Raw genomic sequence first — 26,469 nt, forward strand, 5'->3', positions numbered from 1 at the left:
TATCAGCTGTACTACTTCCTCCGCGCAGTTGACAAAGCAGTGAACACCAAGCATACCATTTAAATTTTTATCACTGATACCATTGGACTACAGTCGAACCTCGGTGTAGCGAATGGGTAAAATATTGTAAAATTTCGATATAGCAAAATTCATAACATAAAATTTCGTCAAAAACGCACGCTAGAGTAGTGAAATGAGTCAATGAAAAGACAGCGACTCAGGCAACTCTTGCTAGAAAAATGAGAGATCCTTTCCAAAGTTTGGCAGTCATTTTGAAGGTGCTCGCGGCGATTTCGGAGGCCACGGAAAACTGAGCGCCAGCGGCAACAGGTCAAGCGCCAGCGAGGGTGGCTTCCCATCGCAGCATTTCACGTAGAAAAGAGCAAAAGTTTTCACTGTGTTCACCATCTCTATGACAGCCAACATGAGCGCAGGATGGTTACTGCAAGGCTAAATTAGGTAACTGACCACGCTTCCGCGCTGCCGATTAATGCGAGAATCGCGAACGGCTGCCGACTACCTGGCTCTCAACCCTTCGCACCGCTATATCTTCCATGGCGCTGTTTGCGAGTGCGAGATGAGGACACTAATGCGAGGTAAAGGCGCGAACCTCGGTGCAAATGTATGCCGCACCCCCACCAGTCAGTCACTGGTGTAGTGCGGCGAAGCCTGCTACCTTTCATCCGAGCAGACACCGCTTGGCGCGGGACTGCTCAATATATATTCGTTTCATGTGGCCAACCGCGTTCAATATATAAAGTAATAATTACATATGTTTGTTGAAAAAAATTTAGCGTAAGTTTGATGTAGCCAGTAATTCGTAATATCCATGTTCACTGTATCGAATTTCTACTTCAGAGTTTACATTTCGGGGTTTTGCTTGCGGAGGGGCCGTTAAGTAGCCTATTGTGCTGTTGGTTTTTTTTTTCTGTGAAATGTGTGAATGATAAACTGCAGACCACTTAGTCTTGCCTGTATCTATTCTTGCATGTTGTTTGATTGCCATTCATTCTGGCACTCTTGAACCCTTGCAGCTTCAACCGGTTAGATCTGCCCATGTACGAGAGCTACCAAGATCTTCGGGAGAAACTGGTGCAGGCCATTGAAGGGTCCGAATCCTTCGGAGGAGTTGACTAGCATTCCAAGCTGCCACCATATTGGGAGCTTCTGCAACGCGCCTCACAGGCATGTTTTTTTTCCGTGCTGGTACAGCAGACTATGCCGTGCCTGTTTTGAAGTCGGAGTCGAATGGCTGATTTTCACTGCTCTTTCGTGTTTCAGGGACACGAGCTTTTTTGCATGCATGGCCACAGGGTTTGAACAGTCTTGTATGCCATCTCTTGAAGAAGATCACGCGTGCCAGCACAGGAACAACTTTTAGTCACCCACATGCAACAAGTGCCTTTCTGCTGCTCATCCAACCGGTGGGGCCACAACGTCTGCTTCTTCTCTTCTGACCAACCTGTTCAGCTGTTAGTCTGATCGGATGTTCTGCTTGGTGCCTTTGTGGGCATGCAGTGGTGTCTCTCAATCATTCGTCTGGGTTTTGGGCTGACAGTATTTGATTTGTCCTTGTGGTTGAGGGTTTTTATGTTACCTTTCTTGTAACCCAGTCTCCTTCAGGTGCGACCCTTTTTTTACGTCTTGGTTGTAGGTGGTGCATGTGGAAGGTGTGCCCTCAGTGAAAGTCCGGTCTTGAGCAAAATGTTTCTGCCTGGTCCTGGTCCACAATGCTTGTGGATTCATCTTTGCTGCTAGCTGATTGTACAAAGGTTGTTTTCAAAAATGGAACTGCATGGAGCTGACAAATGGCAGCATGTAATAGGCCGGTACTTTTCTCTTTTTTTTTTTAATTGTCAGGTAGTGAATCAAGAGGCACATCAAGTATAATCTCGGTGTCATTGAACTTAAAGTAGGAGGCATTGAACTTTGTGTTGACTTCGACTTCAGATGTAACTAGTCATTTCTCTGACAAGCCCTTGGGGTCTGCTGTTGTATGTCCAATGCAGAAATGAAAAATATGCTTTGGTGAGCAGTGATGTGCTGACGGTGTCTCTCAGAAAAGCTTTGTTTTGTGGCTGTGAATTCATATTTGCAGAGCCCGCGAGTTTACAAATTATTATAAGCTGTTAAAGTAAGTGCCAGTGCGAGTGCACCTGCCCAGGTTTGTCTGTCTGCACATTGGCTTTACAGACTAGTAGGACAGGTGCCTGTTTGAAATGGGAATGGTCACAGCTCAGAATCTTTTCATCTGATGTGCATTCCGGAAAACTGTGTAGTGCAGATGTTTGAGCGAGCTGTTAAAGAGGAATGTTGGGATGGAACAGCAAGCTGTTAAAGGCAAGTGTCAGGATGGAACAGTGTTTGCAAAGCAACTGCTTTTGTGTCAACACACATGGGTATGTTAGAATAAAATGTTGTGTCCTCAAGAAATGCTAGCCTTCAATGCCATCACATGGCAGGTTTCATTATGCTCGGCATGTACAAGCTTCTGCCACTGCAAACAGCTTGAGCTGGTAGTGTGTGCATTGTCTATCCTGCTGGCATATAACCAAGGCTGCAATGTGTTGGAATGTTTGTTCGAGCGTCATGCAAACAACTAGGCATTGGATCTCTTCAGCTGTGTGCAGACTATGGTAATAAATTGTATGGCATCTCCAAATTAAAAAAAAAAAAAAGGTGCATACTCATGAGCATTCATTAGTTCAGCTCCTTTACCACCGCCAGAGAGAACAGGCCAGCACTGCAGGGTGGAAAAGTGGTAGGCAAGTTAGAATTGCAACCTCTCAAGCTGCTAGAACGCACAATTTGCAGTGTTTTACTTGCACGGTAGTCATGCTGTCACATGCACACTTTCAACTGTGGTAGGGTTGTTTATTGTGTGGTTAGTAAGACACAGGACAACACTGAGGGACACACAGGTGCGGCGCCTCAGTGCCATACTTTTGTCCCTCACTGTGAGGCTGCAGATCTAAATAGCGAATCGACGTGCTTGGCTGGACCTGTGTAACACTCATATGCTATGAGCTCCAGTAGCTATGTACTGTCTACAAGAGCTAGCACACTGTTAAATCATTCCTTAAACAAGCATATCTCAGTGTTAGGGAGACCGCTCATTCGTGATGGAATCGGCATTTGAAACCTCCGTTTTATGGCGCCGTTTGTCATTCACTGGTGGTTCACAGATAAATTCCCGAATGCGCACAAGGCAGCATTCCAACACATTGCTAGCCACTTTAACTCTAAGATGGAACAAACTGCAGCGCAAGAGCTATTGTTAGCAAAAATCTTTAACTAAGTCATCATAGTGGTTGTTTAAACTTTTTAACTTTTATATATATATATATATATGAAAGTTGTTGAAATCTTTGAGGCATGCAGCTCCATCTATGTACAACTAAAGAAAAGAAATAGGTCTATATATACATACATGCTTTCTACATTGCTGCTTGTAAAGTGAGGAGAAGCACTTATGTGGTTTAGGATTTGTCACTGTGTCGTGTTCACTTGCTCTGGAGATTTTCAGTTGGCTCTGTTAAAAATTGAAAGCTTGTCCTTGCATTTCATTTGATGCCCGACAATTTGTTTTTTAGAAGAGAGTATGACTTTTCAGTTATGTCCAAGTCAGAAGTAACTGCTCCCTTGTGTGCTGTATGGGTTTGGTTGACTTCTGAATTCTGTGTAATAGAAGTAACTGCTCCCTTGTGTGCTGTATGGGTTTGGTTGACTTCTGAATTCTGTGTAATATACAGCCGTCTGGTAGCACAGTTTTACTTAAAAGGAATGAGGTCATTTGGTCATTATTGATTTATATGTTACATGTATGTATATTCCTATTGTGCATCGATATATTATCCACTCTCTCCAGCTGCTTGACATTATGCAAGAAAACCCAGTGTAAAAGCAAGGCTGCTGATAAACTGAGATGCTCGGTTAGTACTAATAATCATATTTCAGTATTAAGAAGAATTTGTTGTTTTGCACTGAAAACTGATTGACTGCTTGCAAGATCTGGTAGTACTTAACTCACACCTGTTAAGTGTGTTTAACAGTGAGAAATTTTGCTTGAAGCCCCGTGAATTGTTCTGTATAGTGCACCCATAGGCACGAGTCTGGAGTTCTACTTTGTACCATGCACTAGGATTGATGTCAAACTAGCTTTTGAATGCATTTGATAACTATGCTTGTATGAAATTTTTTCCTTGATCTCCTGTGCCCCAGCTGCAGGTGATGATCTTTACCTACCTCTTGCAGAAAAGCTGGAATTGAGCCTTGTATATCACTGCACGCAACTTAACACTAGATAGACACTTGGAAGAAAAAAAAATGTCATGCTCTTTTCTTGCTTTGTTCAAAAGCTGCAAGTTGACCATGTACCAGCACAAAAGAAATATCAAGTGTGGAATTGGTTGCAACATACAGTGTTGCCCTATGCCTGGGCTCTTGAAATTGATCTGGAGTTGGTTCCCATTGTGAGCTGGGGAAGATATGCTTCTGTGCTTAATGAAGCACTGTGCTCAATTTTTGAGTTTAGACCAGCAGCTTCTAGTAATGAAATATATGTGCTGCTTTGATTGGTAGCCTGAAACATCTTTCCTCGGAAATGCTGTCAAACTCGAGTGAGATTTCTTGTTATGCTTAGGTTTTCTTAATTATCAGAAATTCAGAAACGCACATTTTTTCCTTCGCGATTTCTTGCTGTCCTGGCACGCACATGTCCTTATTATGTTCAGACTGTAAAAAAAAAAAAAAGTTGCTGGACTGTTTTGCTCATGAACAGTGTAGCAATGTGTTCCCAACTGCGTGCATTGAAAAAAAAAAAAAGAAAAAATCTGTTCTGTTGAAAGCAAAAATTTCCACAGCAAGCTCGTGCTTTCGGCTCGAGTTTGAAGTCATGCACTGAGTCATTCAAGTTTGTGTACAATAAATAGCGTCTGGCAGAGATGCCTTTATTTATAAATAAAACTTAGAACTGACAAATGCATTTCGATTCAATCAGAGGTGAAGACTCCAAAAGGCACACTGTTGTTCGTAGGAGCTTCCAGGAATGGAAATTATTTCTACATCTGCGGACGTTCATCAGTAAACTTGTGCCAAGTAATACTGGACTGTGTATGCAAAAGCATCCTTTGTCTTATCACAACATTATAAAACACTGAGAAAGCCGATGTTCCATTTCAACTCTGCATGGGTATTCACAACATTGTGGAGCTATCCAGTATTACTGAGCAGAAGAAACATTGTCCAGACTTATTAAGTTCAGCAGCAAATGTATAAGCACCCCTGCTGGTCTTCAGAATAAAACAACAATCGTCAAACTATGATAAATATGCACTTGATTCAACAGCACGTCAACCAAATTCACACATAAATAACTATATAAACGTAGCATTCCCGTGCTGCCCCTCATCTATGCGAAGTTTAACACCCCACTGCCATGTCTAAAATACTTTGCAACATACATAGATAAGCTTCAACATTCAGGTATCGCATCTGGTTGGTGCAGCATATAACCAGTGCGATGGTTATTTTTCTGGTCACTTGCCATTGGGGAGTGTTGTTGGCACTACAGTGCTTTGAGACCATGCTAAATCTATTTCTCAGTTTACTGCCATGCTATTTATAGCGCAGGTTGCTTTTGGCTTGCAAACCCATTTTAACAAGATGTCCTGCACTGTGCAAAATTATTCCCTAAAGCTTCATTAAAACATTAAGCTGGGCTAGTTGGTAACGGCTTGAAGGAATCATATCCTTAGCGGTAAGAAACAGACAGCACCAAGACACACACACACAGGACACCCGCTAGCGGGTGTCTTGGTGTTGTGTCTGTTTCTTACCGCTAAGGATATGATTCCCTCTATTCCCTAAAGGAACAGTGGCAAATGAAATTTATCTCAGTATGGAACACCTGTGTTTTGTCAGTCAGCAACATAGCAGTAAACACTTGCAGTAGCCCTAAAACCTTCAGAATGTCATTCAAGAGGTGGTAGAGATTGTTACGTGTGCCGTCATCTGTCTCACTCCTGTCTACCATGACGGCAATAAGTGTGTGCAATAGCAAAATCACAGCATCTGTTGTGGAGATACACGACACCCGGCATAGAAACTTTACTGAGTAAGTGCTAAGAAGTCAACATTAGCCATGAGTTCACAATCAGTTTAGTACATGAAGCCAGTTTGATCTATGCACATATTCCCTCAATGGAACAAGCAGACTAAAAATACAGCATATGCAATTTCGGAAAATGCAAAAAAAGTACAGATGCTTAAAAATATGCATAAGTTTTTTTCAGTTCGTAGATTACAACCCTGCTTTCCACCTAGGTTGATAGATACCTGAGCAGCACAATTTCTTAGATCTTATAATGCACTCGTGTATAAGGCAAAACATGTATGTAGGAATTTGTATAGCCCTAGCTTAAAGCCAGAATTTGTGCATGAAGACAAGCTTACTCTTTCTAGCACGTTTTCGAAGTGATTGTCACATTGGTGTGTCTATTACATGTATCAAACACCTACGTTCATCACAGCCAGACACCCATCTGGCAATATGATTTTTTTTGTGCACGATTGCAGAATAAATTACAATGCCTTCGTACTAGCCTTTATCTGTCGGAGAATTCAGCAGCTTCAGTTTGTAACTTCCCTCTCGTAAAAGCACAGTGAAGCCAACTTCAAGACACCTCATCGTGACACGCTAGGAACGTAAAAACCACGCAGTGGGTAAGACGCAACAGGGCTGATGCAATGGTACAAGCTAAAACTCGCTGCAAGGCACTGCTTTGGGCTTCACGTGTTTCTCTGACTAGTAACAGTGGCACGAGGCACACCAGCTTTCCACCGCAGTGGACGCGAACAACATTGCATGGGCACCATGCAAAGACACACAGCGCATGCTCGTCCCCTCCCACGTGCCATCTACAAATGGCGTTTGCCCCGTAGCCAGTAGTGGGCCCGGCGGCAGCTCACGTCCTCTCCTTGACGGAGACGAGCGCAGCGCTCTCGGGCATCACCAGGACGTGCAGAGACTAAGCGGGCACCGGTGGCGGCAGCTTGGCCCCCTTGGTCTTTGCGAGCACGGCTGATGCTTCGTCGAGAACCTGCTGCACGGTCTGAAACGAGAGACGCGCAACCGTAGTGCTCTTGATATGGCAGTGAAACAAAGGACTGCCACGACGCAGCACACAGTGTGAAGTGAAGTGCTGTTTGATTTTGGATCAAATGTCAATTCAGATGCATAAGACATGGCACACAAATTAAAAGATGTTTAATTTCAGTGGTGCAAGCAGAAATCTGAAGTCGTAAAATTTCTTGATCTGCATTTTGGGTCGAAACTGTCAAGGTCTTCTATGTGTGAGGAGAGCATTCCTGTTTGAATAAGGATCATACAAAATTTCTTGTGGCAATCGCTACAGTGTTGCAGTGAACAGAGCCATTTATCATTGCTCCAGCAGTGGTCAGCTGTCCAGTAACGCTGGACATCAACAGAACTGTGCACATTGTAGGACAAGTTACTGGCCCTAGTATGGTCTTCACCATGTCAGCCTCACTAGATTTCTAACAGTCGTGTTCAGACATGCAAGCTACCTCTACATTCTGGTGGCGTGCGTACCTAGTAGTGCGTTCCATGTTACCTAGCACACTTGCAATTGGTTACATACAAGTTACGCATTTAAACTTAGCTGCAGCTGCTTTGAGACGAGTTGAGCTTTAGATAGTTATTAAATTATGCAGTTTGTTCTTAGTTACTGGTTGTGGTGCTCAGCTGCTGACCCGAAAAACGCGGATTTGATCCCAGCCATGGCAGTCTCATTTTGATGGAGGCGAAATGCTAGAGGCATGTGTACTATGTGATGTCAGTGCACGTTAAGAACCCAAGGTGGTCGAAATTATTCATAGCCCTCCACTACAGCGTCCCTCATAGACAGAGTCACTTTTGAACGTTAAACCCCAGAGACAAACGAACAAAAGCTCTCTGAGCTAACCGAGTAAACTGAATGGAAAAACCGGAAAGTATGTAATAGTTTTTTGAACAAGCAAGCTAGTGAGCTGATTCCATGGAGGAAAAAAAAAAAGAACACTGTTTAATTCAAGTTTGGCTGTTTGTACTTTTCACTGTTTCATAGCAGCATTCACTTTTTGCTCAAGAGCTCAATAACCTTCTGAACTGGAATGGAAAGAAACAGACAGAAAAATTACTTGAGGGCAACATTATGGAAGGAATATCCTAATTTAAGCACATTAAAAATGATGCCATCGCAACTCCTTTATGTCAGGTGCTAGGTAGTGGGCTCAACTAAAAACACATACCCTTGCATACACAAGGCTGATGCATTGTAGAAGTTGAGATAATTGGCTGTATTTTTCTTTACCACTTTGTTTCACAAATGAAAGTTTAGAACTGCACAATAAACATACTAAATCGGCTAAATACACTTATTCTAAAATTTGCCACATTGCCTCCCCACGACACTGCATTTGACATTAGGAGCGAAAGAAAAGAGCTTTGATGCATTCTGGTTACAGCAGTGCAGCTTAAAGGGTGGTTCATGGCTTAATTGTCAAACTTGTCATTAGTTTCCTGCAGCTGTAACACTTCACCAGCTTACCAATCCAGTACATGATGTAATGCCCAGACCCTATGGCTGTATACTATTGGCTGCATTCAAGTGCCTGCACCAAAATGCACTAGCTCAAACGTGTGCACTCCAATGCGTGCAATCAAATGCATGACCAATTGAGAACAAGACAAAATGTGCACGAAGAAGCTCAGTACCTGCACTGCAACTTGCAGTTCAAGTTCGCAGTAACTCAGTCGCTCAAGGAGGGACTTCATGGTCACATCATCCACATGACAGGACAGCTCCTCGCGCAGTTTCCTCAGTCGATCCTGCATAGTCTCGGTGCGTGCACTGGGAATGCATGTTCCGTCAGACAGCTTGTGGCTTGACTCCCTGTTCTCCTCAGTTTGACTGACCGACCCTGGCTCCCTCGGGCCCATCGCCTTGTCTGTCTCATCCTCCTCGCTGGAACTGTAGTGATACAGGAGGGCAGACGCTGGCCTGGGCTTCTCTGTCTCAGGCTTGGTCCCCACGTCAGGCAATCTGGACAGTGAAGAACTTTTTTTTCTGTATTCAGCATTCGTGTGGAAACAGAATGGGAATAAAAGAAAGCAATACGTGCAAATGTATGTCCCCATGCTATCGCCACTAAACGGCACTTTCAGGGCACATCACCTGCCCCCAGACCACAGACGCTCGCGGAACATAGGAGCCAAGGAAAAATAAACCGTCTACATATATATCCCATGTGCACGTCAAGAACTGAGAAGTTCACTGCACATGCACATACAAAAGTGCACACTATATCTTTCAATTTCCAGATGTGCACGATGGCTATGAGGAAAAGCAGTCTTTATCCCTTCCCTTACAGCGCAGTTCAGGTGTCCACCGATATATGTGAGACAGATACCGAGCCATTTCTTTTCCCAGAAAACAAATTTTTCTTTTAGTCTATGTGCCAGGAGATCCTGCAATCATTATCCCTTGCACAAAAGTTTTCATGCTTTTAGAGCACTGATGCTACACTTGATTTGGCTGGAGCAAACAATGTGATATGAAATCTGTAAAGTTTTAATGAAGTCCAGGACTATGACATCCTTTGCATAAACACAAAATGATGAATGCCCAATTACATCTTTCTGCTGCACACCTCTGCTTTTTGCAGACAACACATCCCATGCCAAGTCTGACGATACCAGGCCCTCAACATGCCAGTGTACAGATTTATCAAGAAAATATTATTTAAATGGAAGAATTTAAGGTCACAGCAACTGTGCTTTTATGCAATGCATAGAAATGGGCAGAAGCTGAAGAAGTTCGACTTACTCGGCTTCCTCGGTGAGCGCCTCTGGCTTGTGAACAGGCTTTTGATTCGTTGCCTCATGAGACAGAGACTGGAGAAGAGGGAGCACTGCTTATTTTTCATGTTCAAATTTATGTGTAGCGGCACTAAATTAAGTTTTTTATATTTATTCATAACTCAGCACTATGCTGCCAACACCAGTGAAGCTGGTTCATTCTCAATCGATGATTAACTGATAATTTTTAAACGACTTTTTTTTCAGCAAATGAATACATTACAGTTATTACAATAGCGATATGTTGAATAATATGATTCACTACCTTATCTAAAAAAAAAAGCAATGCAGAAAACCTAACAAAAATGCCACAAGGCATAAAGGAGAAGGAAGATGAACAATGCTTGCCATGCTGTAGTAAAAAGCAACAAAGTGTAGGTATCCCTAGCTGGAGCCAATAGCAAGGACTTCCCTTCAAACATTGCACCATATAGTTACACATGTCAAAGCAAGCTTTGTTTTCAAAAGTGTACAATTCACTCACAGCTCATTCTCGGTGTGTGGTACAACCTCTAAAGATTACAGCAGTTAGAATGAGTTGTACCTTGGGCATCTGTGACTTGCGCTGTGGCGGTCTTCTCCCAGCGGGGCCTTTTGCTCGATTTTTTGTGATGCTCTCCAGGGGCTCTTTTCCTGGGATGTCTAAGGTTGGGTCTGGGACGTAGGAGCTCTCAGTTTTTGCCTGAATATAGAAACAGGAAGTACCTAAGCTTAAATGTCATGATCAGAACTGAAGCGATGCTTAGCCCAGACCAGCTGTCAGACATATGTATGAAGCTGGCTCGTCCGGGGCTGACAGCACACAAATACCTCACAAGTGAAACAGATGCTGCTGACGCACCTGTCACAATCGCATCAAGGACACATGCATACCTATCCTTTTCCTCAATTAAAGTGCAATGTGCTATGTGTAACAAGTTAGATGCACCGCACTGGGTGCAACAACCATTTCACAGCATATGTTAACATTGGGCAACTGCTGCATTGAATGTTCCAATGCATATATGGGCTATGCGGCATCTGCAAAGTCGATAGCGAGGTTTAGTGAAAATTTCTGACGTTCCTCTTTAGCTTCCAAGACATCATGTTGCTTTCGAATGAGTGAACGGTTTATTTTCTACTGAGTGAGCGAAATTAGCTGCCTGGAGATCAAATGACACTGAAAAACAGTCATCACTTCCTGCCCAAAGGTGACAAAATGAGGGGGAAAAAAATACCAAAATGAAGAAATCATTGCCATAAAACGTGAAAATACAGCATGTAAGGTGACTGAGAAACGTATAGCAAGAAACAAGAACGCAGTTTAAAATGAAATACGACACAATCTGGCACCATTACAAGATCCACAGTCTTGAGCGGCAGATGTGTATGTCATACCTGCAGATTCTCAAGCGACTTTCTAGTCTTCCGTTTTGTAAGAGATTTCCTTAAAAAGGAAGTCCGCTTCTGCACAATGGACTGATTCAGCTGCGAGCGGATGTGTGCTATCCAGTCGCAAACCTCTGATAAGGTGCCTGCAGCGAATGTGTGGTACTCCTGTAACAGGAAGCAGAATGACAGTATTGTAGGATGCATCACTTATCACATCAAAGCGAGGAAATTACGTCAAAGAATCCTCTGCTGGTGTTTGTGATGATGAAACCATTCTGGACAGACTTGCTTTCATATTCCTCGCAGACATCAAAAAGGTCCAAGTCGATTACACCACAGTGGGAGTTGGTGCCTTTGCTAGTCTGAAAAAAAAAAAAGAAAGTGTATACTCTGTTTAATATGCACGACAAATTACTCATCAAATGACACATTGCACTTTTTAAAGTTTGTTGGAACAACTGCCATGTTACCTCGTTGATATTACAGGGGATCGATGTACTTTACTGGCATTGATGAGTGAATCATTTGTGTTTACTTTGCAATAAGTACGTAAATTATATTTGTGCAGATTTTTTACACGTTTCCAACACGATTACAACGCTTAAACGTTGAAAGGGAAATTAAGTTCAAAAATACCAAACATGCAAAGTTTTATTCCAAACAGTTTAGCTAGAAAAGGTGGGGAGGGGATATGTTTATGCTTCAAAACAACCTGTGCGTCATGCAGGCTGTAAAGGTGCGAGCGCAGCGCTATAAAATCTAGCGGGGAAGCCGCGATTCAACGGCGAGGAAGTTGGCACTGCGCGCTCCCGCAGCTTACCTCGCTGTCGTAGTAGTACAGCTTGTTCCCATCTAGCACACAATAGCGCTCTTTCCACACAGGCAAAAATATCCATCGGCGGCCGACCAGTTTAGTCAACGTTCCCTTTTTGCAAGGCTTGGCGAATGACGTGGCCGGCGGAATATCCTGGAAAGGAAATTGAGAACCCTACGCGTGACCCTGTGCACTTCACGAACGATACATATCGCGCGTGCGTATACCTGGCGCGCGCCCTCACCTAGCTAGTACGTACAGAGCGCAAAACGCGGCCGAACACACACAGCACGATGCGCAACGTCCCATTTGCAAGCGATCCTGCAGAGCGGCCGTGTATGTCGCTACCTGAATACATTTAACGCTTGATCAAGCATAAGCACCCTTGGAAACGACCGCGACCCTGAAGCGAATATGCTTCCGTTCCTACACGAGTCGACAGCTCTATCGCGTTAACACACGAGAAATTTTTATGCTGGACGTATATAATGTCAAACGACAAGTAGATGCTGGTGCGGCTGGTTGATTCGACGTTACTAGCAAAACATGCACTTTTCGGTGCTAGTACGCCCGATTGAGCAAGCGGGTCGTCTGCTGCGGAATAGCTGGTAGCAGACGATTGTTTTCCGCTTCCAAAAACGACCTCAAACAGAGCCGAATAAGCAACATTTTAAAGGAGACTGTAGCTTGTTGACGGTGGCAGGATCTCACGCGAGAAAGCTGGCGCTTGCACGCAGCAAATGACTTTGCGCCGTCAGAAATACCTCCGCGCGTGCGTGCGTGCGCGCAAAAGGAAACAACTCACCGCCACTGAAGACGGGACACCCATACCGGTGTTGCAGGGCGAACGGTGTCACGAATCGCGTTGGCTCGGAGAAGCCGCAATACGGCCTGCGCACACTACAGCGTCTCGGCGCACTTGTAAGGCTGCTGGCTGTCGCGAGGCTTCTTTCCGTGCTTTTCAATCAGGGGTACAAGCACGAACTACAGTTACAAACTGCTGTTGACGGTGCGTGCGTCTCGCTTGGAGCTTGGGGTGCGGCTTGGGAGCGCGAGAGAGGAGAAAAAGCGGTCGTGGGGAAAGGGGCGTCACGTGGCTCGCACACGTGGGCGGATGCCTGAAGGCCGTCGTCTGTTCTACGGAGGAAGATGACTCCTCCGCACAGTGCGCGAGGTTTGTTTCTGTTCCAGTTTCTGAACTCTCTTTTTATTTTGTTCTAGTCCTCCCTCCGTTTTCCGCCTTACTTCCGCCACTTTCTTCTCGCGCTGCTTTTCTCGCTGATTTCTTCGTCCCCGAGGTTTCCAGGCGCCCCTCATTTTTTTTGCTGTCGTTGTTTCAGCCGGGTTTGTTGGTGGGAAGAGTCGGGTTGCTGGCGCATTCCTGGAAAGAAGTTCGCAGTGCGTCATGAGCGGCTCAATCGGAGACGGCAGACATGGGATGTATCGTTGCCCGGTTCAAAGAACACAACTCAGCGTTTGAGCAATACAGGCTCGAGCGACCGCTTTTGGTATGCATCTTGTGCGGTATTTTTCCTGTCTGTACGTAACGTGGATACACAGGTACAGTGCTGTTCTACACATAAAGAACAACATGCATTAACTATGGAATCCTGGCCGGTGACGAAGAATAATTTTGACCTTAATCTCAACAAACGCTGGGCAAATAAACAATAAAAGCAATATTTTATTTCTTTGTTATTGAACGTTGAGAACAACTACTTAAAACTTTGCGAAAATGGGATATCTGAGCAATTTTGTGTGTGTGTGTGTGTGTGTGTGTGTGTGTGTGTGTGTGTGTGTGTGTGTGTGTGTGTGTGTGTGTGTGTGTGTGTGTGTGTGTGTGTGTGTGTGTGTACAACTCAACTGTACGCTAGCGCCAAAACTCACCTAGCGGATTTCAAGAGCAAAGTAACTCGTGGCCATTGCTAAGAGTCGCACCATGTGTTTTTCGTACACAGCAGCAGTTGACTTGCAGCATCAATCGCGGGCTTACGTGGGAGGTGTTAGAAAGGTCGGCACCAAGATGAAAGTAGCTAGCCCGTTAAATTCACGGCCGCGGCCCATCACAGCGTATCAGCTTCCTTCATCATCAGCAAGCACCTCGTAGTGTCTGATATATGGAAACATCTGAGTGTGTCGCAAAGCAGCGGAAGACCCGGTCTCTCGGTGGCATAAGGTAAAAATCTCGCCGTTGGCCGCTTTGATCGGTATCTTGACGCCGGACTTTCGCATATAGCAGAACGACGCTTAGCAAGTTTCCATGTGGGTTGTTTCCGTCTTGCGTTTCTCATTATTTGTAGACACGTTATTTGCGTTAATGCTGTCAACAAACTTTTCACTCGTGCCGAGTTGTTGCAGGTGATTACTGTCAAGGAAGTTTTAATGTGCGACGTTAGACATCTCGGTCACCCCTTTTACGCACGGTACATAATACTACTTGTAGTTTGCTCCCATATTTTGATTTCCATGTTGCTGGGAATTGTCTTAGTGGAGGACCGCTGTGATTCGGGTCGAGCTACAGCCTTCCGCATAACCTTAGGCGTGAGCTCAATCAAGGGAATCTGGCATTTATAATCGGCGCACGACCTTCATACGTCTCTGTCTCCGCCTATTTTCTCTGACCGGTCGTCGTACCAGGATAAATCGTTCAAAGTTGCTCCCTATGCAACGAGCTAGAATTATACCTCAGGCTACGCTGGTCATTTTTTCGGAGTATGGAGAGATGCTTGATAGCACGTTTTGTGTTGTTGACTAGATCAATGCCTCACTAAACACATTTGGCTTCAATAAATTTATGCTAAGGAGCCCGTTAACCTTAGTTCTGCTACGCGGTTTTTTTCCCCCATCTTTTTACAAAGAACTAACCGCTACCTCTTTTCACGCTGTCAGATGATTGAAGTGCAAGCGAAGCTGCTGCGCGATGTCGTCTATGTCGCTGGAGACAGCGTTGAATGCTTGGTCACCTTCATCAACAAGCAGCCCGATGCCAACCACAGTGAGCCGAATGAGAATAGGTATTTGCACCGAGCTCATTGCATGATGTGTTACTTGATGTGTGGTACTCACGGCCGTGTCGAGAAACTCGCGCAAGCACTGCCTGAGAAAACCTGTGCCCAGTTTGGTTCAGTCAGAGTGCTCATTTTGCACAAGTTTTTTGCCTGCCAGTTGGTGTGTTTCCTGCCGGAACTTTTGCTGTCAGGGCACCTTGTGGTCTGTACAGTCCATGCCATTTGCACAGTGCTCATTCGCTTCTGAAATATTGTTTGCATTATATTGAAGCCTTCTGCATGCAGCAAGTATAAGTTGCATGGTTAAGCGTCACTGCCCCCCCCCCCCCCCCAAAAAAAAACAAACAAAAAACAAAAAAAAAAACACTGGTCTAGTCGTACTGTATGTTGACAATCATGAAGAGCTGCCCTGTACAGTGTCAGTCACAGTTAGAGGGAACACGGCTGTGCGTGGCTGCGCACAAGCGGAGCACTATTCCGACCAAGCCGGTGGCAACAAACCCATGCAAAAGGCAGATGACACGAAGCACCATGTTGAGATCCTTCTTCTCGTGCGCCACTCTGCAGATATTCATGATCGGGTTAGATGCAATGGCATTCCGCAGGTACGTGGCCACGCAGAGTCGTGTTCCCTCTAAGCGTGATTGACCCTGTACCTTTGACATTTTTCAAGCGCTAAGACAACAAGGACGAAGAAGGAACAGACAAGGACGAGCGCTACTTCCAACTGTTTATTTCGTAAAACCGCAAGTGCTTAAAACAGTTCTCGAACGCTTTTATGACACGGCAGTAAAATGCACGTGCGCGATTACACAGTATAGCTACCGAGACTAACAGAACTATGAAGATATAAGTGCACGATTACGTTGATACCCTGAGGAAGGCAAGTTCTTTTTTTGACAATGAAATGGACGGTGAGCTTACACAATTGCTACCCAGTGATGCTATGTTCTGTGCTTCTATAATCTCTCGGGTTAGTTGATCGCGACTACGTCCGATGATGTGGCACTGATTTAACAATGGAGTACAATTACGGCACTTACTGCAGTGAATGGCTAGGTTGCTTCCGTAGGAATTTTTAACATTGTTGTTGTGCTGGCGTAGCCGGTCATTGAGACAACAGCCCGTTTGCCCAACATACTTTTTGCCACAAGATAGAGGGATGCAGTACACAACACAGTCTACACATTCCACGTACGCTGTTTGGTGTTTGATGCCACATAATTGTTTGACAGAAGAGTAGGGTTTCGTCAGCTTGCAAAGTTTGTTAAGCTTGTTAGGGGCCGTGAAAACAACTCTAACATCTGCTTTCTGCGCTACCTTTTTCAAGTTGTGGGAAACAGTGTGCACGTAAGGGAGCACAGCAACCTTTTTTCTCTCACTAGACTGATTTGCGATTTCGTCACGACCGTTCAGGTTCCTAAGGACGCGTTCTGCTACCGAGACCTGAAGTGGAACCGGGTAGCCAGCGGCGGATAACCGGTTCACTTGTTTGTGGAAACTACGGGGCATGCAGTGGTGGCAAGATTTTGTCAATGCGTTTCTGAAACAAAGTACCGCAGCAGACCGAATCCATCCAAACTTCCCCTGAAACGCGTTGCAAGTTTTTTGTTGGAACAGTCCATGTGTGTTATACCGGCAGATAAGGAAGGCGGCTTTGCTGTCTTCTCCCACGACAGTTTCAACGCCAAAGCGCTGGAGGCTATTTCCGCCACCTTCAATTCCCACGGTGAGATCTCGCTCTCTAGGCGGAAAACCGAAGCGAAAAAATTGTGCACCAGACTCAGCCTAGACAAACTAACCAGGGGCATTCAGAATTGTCCGCGGAACCACCTCGATGTTTTTTTCAGTGCGAAAACGCATAAGATTGACGTACCCTTAAGGGTGATTATTTCAGAGAATGGGACGTGGCAGAAGTGTGTGGCCTTGTTTCTTCAAGAAAAGCTAAATCTGCTAAGCATTGACGACCCCTTTGTGGTTAAGAACTCAGAAGAAGTATTAGACTTTGTTTCATCCCATCCCGACAAGAGCCTTCAGGCCTTTTCAATCGATGTTAAAGACTTATACTACTCACTGCCACATGCTTCTTTACTAGAATATGTTCAAGACAACATCGACCACTTCGGTGTTGTCCCCTTCCAAAATGATGCCGGGGTTTCGTGTAGCGGCTTTCTTGAACTTTTGCAGTTTTACCTGAAAAATACTTTTATTTCCTGGAACAACCAACCCTTCCTACAAAAGGAAGGTGTATGTATAGGCTCCTGTATAGCACCGGTGCTCAGCGATCTGTTTTTAAGCTACCATGACAGAGCCCTCCAGCGGTACTTGGAGGGTTCAAAGGTTTTTAAGGTGTTTAGATTTGTGGATGACTTTTTAGTTTTTATTGACTGTGACCAGAACTCCCTTCAACACGAAGCTAGCCAGATTTTAGTAGCCTTCCAGAATAATCTCAGCCCACTAAAACTAACCCATGAACTACCATCTGACGGGGAAATCCGCTTCCTAGATATTAACTTTTCACTCACCGACAACCACGTTTGCTGGAGCTACGAACCTCGCGGCAATAAACCCCTCTTAGCTTTCCGCTCCGCCCACTCTAAGCTGGTAAAGCGAGGAGTGATTGCACTTTGTTTCAGAAACGCATTGACAAAATCTTGCCACCACTGCATGCCCCGTAGTTTCCACAAACAAGTGAACCGGTTATCCGCCGCTGGCTACCCGGTTCCACTTCAGGTCTCGGTAGCAGAACGCGTCCTTAGGAACCTGAACGGTCGTGACGAAATCGCAAATCAGTCTAGTGAGGGAAAAAAGGTTGCTGTGCTCCCTTACGTGCACACTGTTTTCACGGCCCCTAACAAGCTTAACAAACTTTGCAAGCTGACGAAACCCTACTCTTCTGTCAAACAATTATGTGGCATCAAACACCAAACAGCGTACGTGGAATGTGTAGACTGTGTTGTGTACTGCATCCCTCTATCTTGTGGCAAAAAGTATGTTGGGCAAACGGGCTGTTGTCTCAATGACCGGCTACGCCAGCACAACAACAATGTTAAAAATTCCTACGGAAGCAACCTAGCCATTCACTGCAGTAAGTGCCGTAATTGTACTCCATTGTTAAATCAGTGCCACATCATCGGACGTAGTCGCGATCAACTAACCCGAGAGATTATAGAAGCACAGAACATAGCATCACTGGGTAGCAATTGTGTAAGCTCACCGTCCATTTCATTGTCAAAAAAAGAACTTGCCTTCCTCAGGGTATCAACGTAATCGTGCACTTATATCTTCATAGTTCTGTTAGTCTCGGTAGCTATACTGTGTAATCGCGCACGTGCATTTTACTGCCGTGTCATAAAAGCGTTCGAGAACTGTTTTAAGCACTTGCGGTTTTACGAAATAAACAGTTGGAAGTAGCGCTCGTCCTTGTCTGTTCCTTCTTCGTCCTTGTTGTCTTAGCGCTTGAAAAATGTCAAATCTGCACCAACTAGCCCGATCCGCTACCCTTCTGAACCCTGTACCTTAAAACTAACTGGATAACTGGAGTGCTTGCTAGCGATCAAGTGCCGACCCTGTCTGTATGCTGATTAGTTCAGAACTCTGTGTGTGAGCTACGTTTGGCAGATAATGTAAATGCATTCTTTGTTTAAGTGCTTGGAACGTTATGATGAATGCTGGCATGTAGATTCTGTATGCTACACATATAAAGCCATTTAGGGAAGTGGAGGTGAATCTCATTCAGCCGCACCTGTCAAAGTGAACAGACAGTTGCTACTATGTTGGGCATTGTAACTTGGTGTAGCGGGTGAATAACAAAATGATATCATTGCACTCATGGAACTTTCTCTCAGGGTGCATAGAAACCTTGATAGCCCCTGGAACAATGCTCTGGGTCACCTTGAGATATTGTACAAAGTTGCTCAACCAGAGCTACATATAAAGTTTCTTTTTTGTACACATCTACACAGGGATAAGTTTTTGATTCAACTTCCCCTTATGCGAGTATACTGCTACTGATAGCTGACAAATCTTTGTAGTTTATATTATTGCAGTGCCAGATGATTAGTCATTAATAATAACAGTTGCCATTATGGTCGACCGTTATGAGATCCAGTAGCCAATCAAGTTGCTTTCATCAACATACACGTGTGCTGCAGGACTTGCATGGCTTTTTTGCGTGCAGTATCAAGAGGATGCCTGAGAACATTGCCTGGGCAAGTGCACAGATCCACTGCCACTGCTCTGTGGATGAAACCAGAGTGCGGTTTCCCAAGTCCCCTTCTCAGGAGCAGATGGCCACGGGTTCTAAGGACACTTCCTTTATTCCATGCCGAGGTGAAGGTTGATATCGTGTCTTTTTGTTTTGGTTTTAGAGCATAGACACTCGTTTTGTTTTACATTGATGGAGGGTGACACTGCGATGACATTTTTTGGGGGTAATGCAGGTGAAAAAGGCTACGTTGTGTTCTCGTCGAAGCCCAAAATACTGTTCTGTGACCTCCGTCTGCTGCCTGGTGAGAGCAAATCATGTAAGTGTTTTTCATATTCTCTTAAACTTCTAGAAGAGGGCTGCCTGTACCAAATAAGTGACTGTGCAACTTATTTTGGTAACCTGTGCTGTATGCTGTCCTTACAGATGACTTTTAAACATTTGTATAATTGTACAAGTGTGTGTCCAAATCCAAATATTTTATGATCTGCTGCTAACAACTCATTCTCTGCCTTGTTCATTCAAGCACTGTAGTCTTTGTCAAGCCATATCATAGATATTAGAAACTGTTCTTCCATCAGCATAAAGCAAGCCGTGTCTCAGTCTAAAGGGCCTCTTAATTCAGGTATCTTTGACTGGCTCACATAGTCCAAGTTGTGTAAACTGCATCAATTAAACTGCCTTACAGTAACAAGGCTTTGTTGTTGTATTTTGTGAACACAGCTGAGTTGTTTGATCTTTGAAGCAACTTGAAATTGGCTTGGATTTGGTACGCTTTAATTGAGACAGATGGTGCATTACATTTCGCTTTTATCGCTCGTTTTTTTCTGCAGTTATGTACAAGGAAACAATTCCTTCTTCTGTCCCACCATCGTACAAAGGCCAGGCAGTTCGGTATGCTTACAAGGTCACGATTGGTGCACAGAGGGTGAACGCACTGACAAGGTTGCTTCGAATACCCATCAAGGTGTTCGTAGTCGAGGGTGTGTACTTTTCCGACTTACTGCTTTAATGCTATTAAATTGTTCAACCACGTTGTGCATCTCAGGTGTAAGAACTCAATGCTGAAACAGCGTGCAGACAGGACATAAGTAAAGAACCAACCAGCCCACTTGAGCACACTTTTGCATTTCAAGGCTGAAGACAGTGCTCAGGAAATTCAAGTCCAGACTAGAAAATTAAACTGGCTGAGAGATGCAGATGAAACATAGTGTTCCTTCAAAAAAACATTATATGGAGTAATGTAAATGTACCAGTGTAATCCAAGCTGCTCCTCTCTGGCTGAAGTGAGGGCTTGTCAGGAAAGTTTAAAAGGATGTTTATGTGATAGGCCACTGTTTATCGCAGAGCTCTTAGCCTTAAGTTCCTGAACACACAACAGAGAATCTAGTTTCCAGCTTTTTCTACTGAATGCTTGTTTCCCAAAAGAAGAGTGTGCAGCTAAAATATTTTTCTTCCAGGTCTGATGGAAGCACTAAAAGAGCGCCTGGCCAAGGCAGCTCCAAGCAACCCTTTCCTGCCTACAGCAAGCCGCCAGTCAGTGCTCGAAGTGGCTGTAGATTTCTTAGAAGACCTCACATCTCGTCGGAGGCCTAGTATGTTTTATTTCACCAAAATGTTACTGCTTTCTCTTGTGCCTTGTTTCACGTTATCATAGATAGCTTGTGTGTGAATGGTTCTTTGGCTGTGGGTGGCCTCTTACAGCTTTGCTGATGAGTGGTGTTTTCAGATTTGTGTATTGTGTGCGTGCAGAATGCAGACTTAAGCACAAAGTTTCACATGTTCACCGACATGTCCGCTCCTCTTGTTTTCACGTGCCAGTACAAAATGGCCATAAGGACTAGGCAACATGCGTAATCCTAACATTTCTGCGACATGCTTATGAAATTTGACAATTATATTGTTGTGTTGGCATGATGCCGTGCTGTCTCACTGCACTAACTGGACCTCACTGTGAAAGAAATAGTTTTCACGAAGTTGACGCTGTGGCAATCATTATATACTAGTTTTAATTAGTGCATATCCTAGTAGTTTGCACTCTTCGTACTCAAGTCGGCACATTTGCTTGCTTGGGTACGTCCCTTGCTTTTGCAATGCAGCAGCATGGGCGGCTCTCACATGTTAAGTGGTTGCTTATTCAGCGGGCTCCGCCTGTTTCCTTGCAGGCTACTACAACGTGACGCACCAGAATGGACGGGTCGTGCGCTTCTGCCTGCTCAAGTCGTGCTTCCGCCTTGGCGAAGATATTGTTGGCATGTTTGACTTCTCGGAGGCTACAGTGCCCTGTGTGCAATACTCGGTGACGCTGCAGAGCGAGGAGCACATTTCTGCAGCTGCGTCGGCCACGGGCGAGGCTGTGCACTCCACGCTTGGACACTGCCGGCAGCATGCCTTCTGCCTGCATCTGCGCACCACACACCTACACTTACCCGTGCCACTGCACGTCACGCCCACCTTTGGTTCCGACATTGGTGAGTGACTGGGGCTGACTGTCGGTGTTCTGCGTCTTGCACCTTTGCCTTCACTTCGTGGCAGAGAAAAGAAAGAGAACAAAAGGCTTGTTGACTGGGCAGGCATTTCGCCCGGAACTTAATGATGCTGACTAAACTTTCGTTGCACTTCCTGTCTTGTGCATCTCATTAGCCTGTGTGCGTAGCTTATGCGTGCACCCGATGTGCAAGTGGGCTTCATGACAACAAAACAGAAAAGCACACGTGACTTTTTTTTTCTTTGAAGCTCTCACTTGACATAGTATCATAATGCACCCATAAACAAGGTTCTTAAAGCTTCTGAACATTTGTAGACGCATGAGTACTGTGAGATTACATATTTAAATGTAAGTGGTGGTAATGGGAACACTTACTACTTCCAAATATGTGCACATTCTGTGGCCATTAGTAATGGTAATAAAGATAATAGTTTCTTAGTTGCATACAAAGCAAGCATATGTGCTGTAATTTTCGGTGTATAGTCCGCGGGGCTCTATTTTGGCTGAAAAAGATTGTAAGGCAAAAGTCTTACAGGACCCATTAGCAGCAGAACCCTTCGGTGTCGATGTCCACAAAAAGTGGTCTATGAAACCCCCAGTGACGATATTAGTGAAGAAAAAAAAATTTCTTCCGAAGGTGCGCGGAATTGATCCAAGGGCTTGCAGACTGCAAGGCAAGCACGCAACCCATAGGACACAAAATTGGGTATCTTCTTGGTGAATAAAGCTGAACCTGGTGTAATTTGTTGCCTTACGACTGTATACTATTGAGTAGGTGCGTCGTTGGAAAGGAAGCAAAGAAATATAAATGAAAAAAATTAATGCTTTCGCCTTCAGAGCATGTAAATAGCCTCAAGTGCCCTTCATAATTTTTTTTTTTACTAGTTTTCCACCCCAGTACATAAAGGTGTGTTGGGAATTTGATGCTGTATTGGCCGATATACAAAAAGAAACTGCTCTAACGTTCTTACTTATAGATAGTTCACAAAGCCGATATTTTAACTTTTAAACACATATAGCCCGCAAGCTGTATACTGGTATTTTACAGGCCTGCCAAAGCCATAAAGGGCTTGCGAGTCAGTGCCCAGCAGAATTATGAAGAGAAAAGAGAATGTTACCATTATGAAAACAGCAAGAAAAGAAGAACGAAGCCAGTGAAGGCGCAATTCATTATTAACCCTTTGTAGGACAAGCAGACGCATGTCCCATTTGCATCAAGGGCCGACAGACAGACAGTGGTGCACCTACATGTCTTATTTTTCTGTGCTGAATACTACCGAACAGTTAAACAAACCATTCAGCAATTGTTTTTTCTCTTTTGCTAATAGACCTCCTTGGCGATCTGGCCCTTTTTACAAGCGCTGATGCACAGTTTGATGTGTCCCATTTTGGCATGAAACACAAATTTGAAAAATTGCTTTCGAACCTTTTCAGCCAATCAACTGTGTCATAATACTTGAAGCAATTTTTCAGTTCTGTTGAAAGTTTTCTGATGTCATAAAACCATTTATCAAAATGGCTTAGAAGTGATGTCATTTGGTTTCTAGAGTCATTCCAAGTCCAGTTTTACCATTTGTAAGTGTGTGAGATGCGCACACAGCCTTACAAAGGGTTAAGAAAAAAAGCAGTGCCGCATTTGGCCATTCAGTTAAATAACAAGGTTGTTTTTTTCACTGAATGATGCTGCACAGCACATTCTAGTGACCACTGTGCAGTCACTGATAAGTTTTTATTATATGCATGGAAAGGCAGTAAGGAAACTCTGCCAAGCGCATGAAAAACAAACTGCCTGTGAGCAGGATGTGCCTCAGTTAAATGCCCTCCAGAGAAAAGTTACATTATGTCCCATCACAGTGTGGCAAGTGAATGCACTGCACAGCTGAAGAGCGCAGCAGCTGATGCAGTCCCGCAAGACAACCTTTCCAAATTCAGATTATTTCCAGGTAACCGTGCACATTTTTTACGGAGCAGCAACCTCATATTCAGGTGGACATAATGTTTTTTTGTCTTGCCGAATAACTCTCGAGTCGCAATTTTTTCTTCCTCGAGATAACTGCTGCTCATACAGTTTTAAGCGGAGGAAAAAGGCCGACAGTCATCCAATGTATTACTTAACTCTAGCGATCGTTTCCCGTCATAGTCACAGTGCAGTTAGAGTTGATTTCAGTGTCTGTGGACTGAACTTCCACGTTACATTTGTTTCCAGCTGAACTGCGTTGGAAGCTCCACTTTGAGTTTGTGATGACTACCTCCCCGGTGGTGCAGCCGGGGCAGCAGCTGCTGAGCTCCAGTGACTGGCAAGCACCAGCAGTGCTGGATGTTCAGACTATGGTGTGGGACTTGCCCATCTCGCTGTACCCGACACACCCGGGCCACGTCAGCAGTGCCCTCAGAGCGCCGTCCCTGATGTCCCTGCAGATCTGCTGACCAAGAAGCCTCCTGTGCACTGCTCCCTCCTCAATGTGTGGCACTGGCCGGCAACGGCACTGCTCACAGTGCGCGCTCCGTGCTGCCTGAATTCGCAGCACTCGTATCCAGCTACCCAGGTCTGGCTTTGTGTGGCGAAGTTTTCATTCCTACACGTGCACCAGCTTTACCCTGGAGCAAGAGGACATGGTGTCCTCTCCGGCATGGAGCAGTAGTGCCACGGACAGCTCGGAGCCACGCGCATATTAGCGGTGTCTGGCAGTCAGACACAAACTAACTGTCCTGCCATGTCAGCGGCCATGACAAAGCTTGTATTTTGCACCAGCCGGTGATGACAGTGCACCTGTCTTTAAATTCTTTATTCTTAAAGCAGTGTCACTGGTTGTCCGCTCATGTTACCACTGGGGAGTTTCCTGTCCGGTGCGTTCTGGCTTCATTATGTATGTCCGCAGATGTTTTTTTTTTTTTTTTTCAATGATGACCAGTTACTATGTTTTTGTTCAAGGTCCTGGGAAACCCAGCTTGTTTTATTTTGCGGTGCACTGCGGCTTCTTTCGCTTGTTTTAATGTGCTCTTTTTTGTACTCTCCCGAAAGCTGTTGAGTGCAAGTTAGAGGTTTAGCGAGACCATAATTTGTTGTTAGCATGGACTTTAAAGGACTTGTTTGCAAGATTCAGCACTAGCCGCTCACTTTTTTTTTGCCCCTATGGGAGGCATCAGTTTGTATACATGGGAAGAAAGTAGGACTTCTTTGCAGACTCACTTTTATGATGCATGTTGGGTGTATGACCCACCACTACTCCCAACTGTGCAGCGAAGATCATGTCGATACTGTATTTTGAGGCCCTGCCTTCCTTTTTTTTTTCCTTTTCCCATGCTCAAAGTACAAACAGATAAGGTGCAAAAAGGTAATCTCAACTACAGAAGCGGTCAGTGCCCATTTCCGTGCTCATATGCTCATGAATGCCTCGGTGGAAGAGGTAATTATGCTAACATAATTGCAAGCATAGGTGGCAAGAGAGAATTTTCTTTTTTCTCATGTCTAAGCAGCCTATATTTGCAGTGTGCGGCTGCAAAGTGCATGTTATAGGATGAACAGTGTTTGCAACAGCTGCCTGCCAGTATTGCAGGCTTTTAAATACCTTTTTGGATGTTTGGACACACTGGACAACTATGATACGTTAGTTGTGCCTGTTGAAAGGTGTAAAATATGCGAGGAATATTTGCTTTAAAGGGTTACTGGCGGTTCACTGTAAATACATCATCTTGGCAGCTCAGCTCTTATGTTAAGAACGTGCGTTGATCTTCTATGTGTAATGAGTATTGTTACCTTTCCATGTTGCACATTTTTTACTTGTGCAGAATGTGCTGTGAGGGACTTGCATAGTTGTAGGTGACACGAAAGCAGACTTGCTGTTGGTTTTTATCAGGAATGAATATGTGAAGGGTTTTTTTTTTTTTTTACAGTGGTGTTCTATTGTGAAGGTGTTTTGATGTAAGGTGTTTGCACCTCTGGATGTGTATGTATGAAGTCTCTTGAAGCAGACATTTTTCGTACACTTTTGCTACCTTGCGATTCCAATATTGCGGTTAAAAATAAATAAAAATGTTGCAAGTGAGAAGGGTTCAATGCATAATTTTTTATACTAAGGTAAATGTTTCAGCAGTGCTGTGTTTGCTGGTGCCTTAACTACTGTACTCTCACCACAAGCTCTACGTTGACAGACTACTTCACTGCAGAGCTGCTTGGGTTCTGCAGGGCTAACTACTGGCGAATTCACTAGAAAAGTTGCATAAATTGTGCTGTGTACCATCAGGTCTAGAACTTATCAAAATTTCTCAAGACATCCTGCAAGTGTTATTTCTCCACTCGATTTCATCACTTACACGCTGAAGTTCCACTGCATGGAACAGAAGGAGAAGCAGAGTAGCACAATTACATTAATATGCATCAAGTTAATTAATGTAGTATAGTTCTCTTGCTTAATATATTATGGTGCATCAAAAATGAAATTTTTGGCACACAGTGCTGCAAGGGTTGAATGTTGTAAAATGTTTAAACAAGCAACAGCCACTGCAGTGCAAGAAAGCATCTTGTCAGGTATGTTCATGCTGTATCTCGAAAACGTTTGGGCCTGTTGACTGGAGAACATTACAATAATGTGTCAGGCTGTATGCAATTAACAAAGGGATCTGCAAATTAGTGAAAAAAACTTCTTGATCATTCACGTTAAG

General features: G+C 44.3%; 3 protein-coding genes across 9 annotated transcripts in view; 2 read left to right on the top strand and 1 right to left on the bottom strand.

The window, feature by feature from the left end:
- The window catches only part of Nedd4 (E3 ubiquitin-protein ligase Nedd4), a 34,762-nt gene extending 29,782 nt beyond the window's left edge, over positions 1-4,980 (top strand). For all 4 annotated transcript variants that reach the window (XM_089543535.1, XM_089543536.1, XM_089543537.1 and 1 more), the window contains exons 20-21: positions 1,035-1,185; positions 1,282-4,980. In XM_089543535.1, the coding sequence (XP_089399661.1) occupies positions 1,035-1,137 (103 nt within the window). In that variant the 3' untranslated portion in view covers positions 1,138-1,185; positions 1,282-4,980. The remainder of the gene's footprint in view (positions 1-1,034; positions 1,186-1,281) is intronic.
- LOC149341438 (uncharacterized) lies at positions 4,786-13,463 on the bottom strand. Its single transcript, XM_089543545.1, has 8 exons — positions 12,910-13,463; positions 12,111-12,257; positions 11,524-11,652; positions 11,297-11,455; positions 10,464-10,601; positions 9,888-9,955; positions 8,777-9,104; positions 4,786-7,112 (listed from the first exon to the last, which is right to left on the bottom strand). Exons 1-8 carry the CDS (start codon positions 12,931-12,933, stop codon positions 7,029-7,031), a joined length of 1,077 nt encoding a protein of 358 aa, XP_089399671.1. The 5' UTR covers positions 12,934-13,463; the 3' UTR covers positions 4,786-7,028.
- A 571-nt stretch (positions 13,464-14,034) lies between these two features.
- On the top strand, positions 14,035-25,856 carry LOC149341439 (RAB6A-GEF complex partner protein 2). Of its 4 annotated transcripts, none has more exons than XM_089543539.1 (8): positions 14,035-14,280; positions 14,994-15,118; positions 19,293-19,450; positions 19,555-19,638; positions 20,153-20,302; positions 20,780-20,914; positions 21,485-21,790; positions 24,014-25,856. In XM_089543539.1, the coding sequence occupies exons 2-8, from the start codon at positions 14,994-14,996 to the stop codon at positions 24,232-24,234; spliced, it is 1,179 nt and encodes a 392-aa protein (XP_089399665.1). In that variant the 5' UTR covers positions 14,035-14,280; the 3' UTR covers positions 24,235-25,856. The 4 variants fall into 4 exon arrangements, with proteins under 4 accessions (XP_089399665.1, XP_089399667.1, XP_089399668.1 ...); XM_089543541.1 differs by having other exon boundaries at positions 19,293-19,444; XM_089543542.1 differs by lacking the exon at positions 20,153-20,302.
- The last annotated feature ends 613 nt before the right edge of the window (positions 25,857-26,469 follow it).

This window comes from Amblyomma mixtum, chromosome 5 (genome assembly GCF_055824585.1).
Source record: "Amblyomma mixtum isolate Tamu chromosome 5, ASM5582458v1, whole genome shotgun sequence".
NCBI classification, from domain to species: domain Eukaryota; kingdom Metazoa; phylum Arthropoda; class Arachnida; order Ixodida; family Ixodidae; genus Amblyomma; species Amblyomma mixtum.

Excerpts from the sequence above, each read along its gene's own strand:
- LOC149341438 (XM_089543545.1), bottom strand. The coding sequence starts at position 12,933 with ATGGGTGTCCCGTCTTCAGTGGCG. Across the intron at positions 10,602-11,296 it reads AGTCGCTTGAGAATCTGCAG|GCAAAAACTGAGAGCTCCTA; the intron begins GTATGACATACA and ends TTCTATATTCAG. Across the intron at positions 9,956-10,463 it reads GCAAGTCACAGATGCCCAAG|TCTCTGTCTCATGAGGCAAC; the intron begins GTACAACTCATT and ends CCTCTTCTCCAG.
- LOC149341439 (XM_089543539.1), top strand. The coding sequence starts at position 14,994 with ATGATTGAAGTGCAAGCGAAGCTGCTGCGCGATGTCGTCTATGTCGCT. Across the intron at positions 19,451-19,554 it reads TATTCCATGCCGAGGTGAAG|GTGAAAAAGGCTACGTTGTG; the intron begins GTTGATATCGTG and ends GGGGTAATGCAG. Across the intron at positions 19,639-20,152 it reads GCCTGGTGAGAGCAAATCAT|TTATGTACAAGGAAACAATT; the intron begins GTAAGTGTTTTT and ends TTTTTTCTGCAG.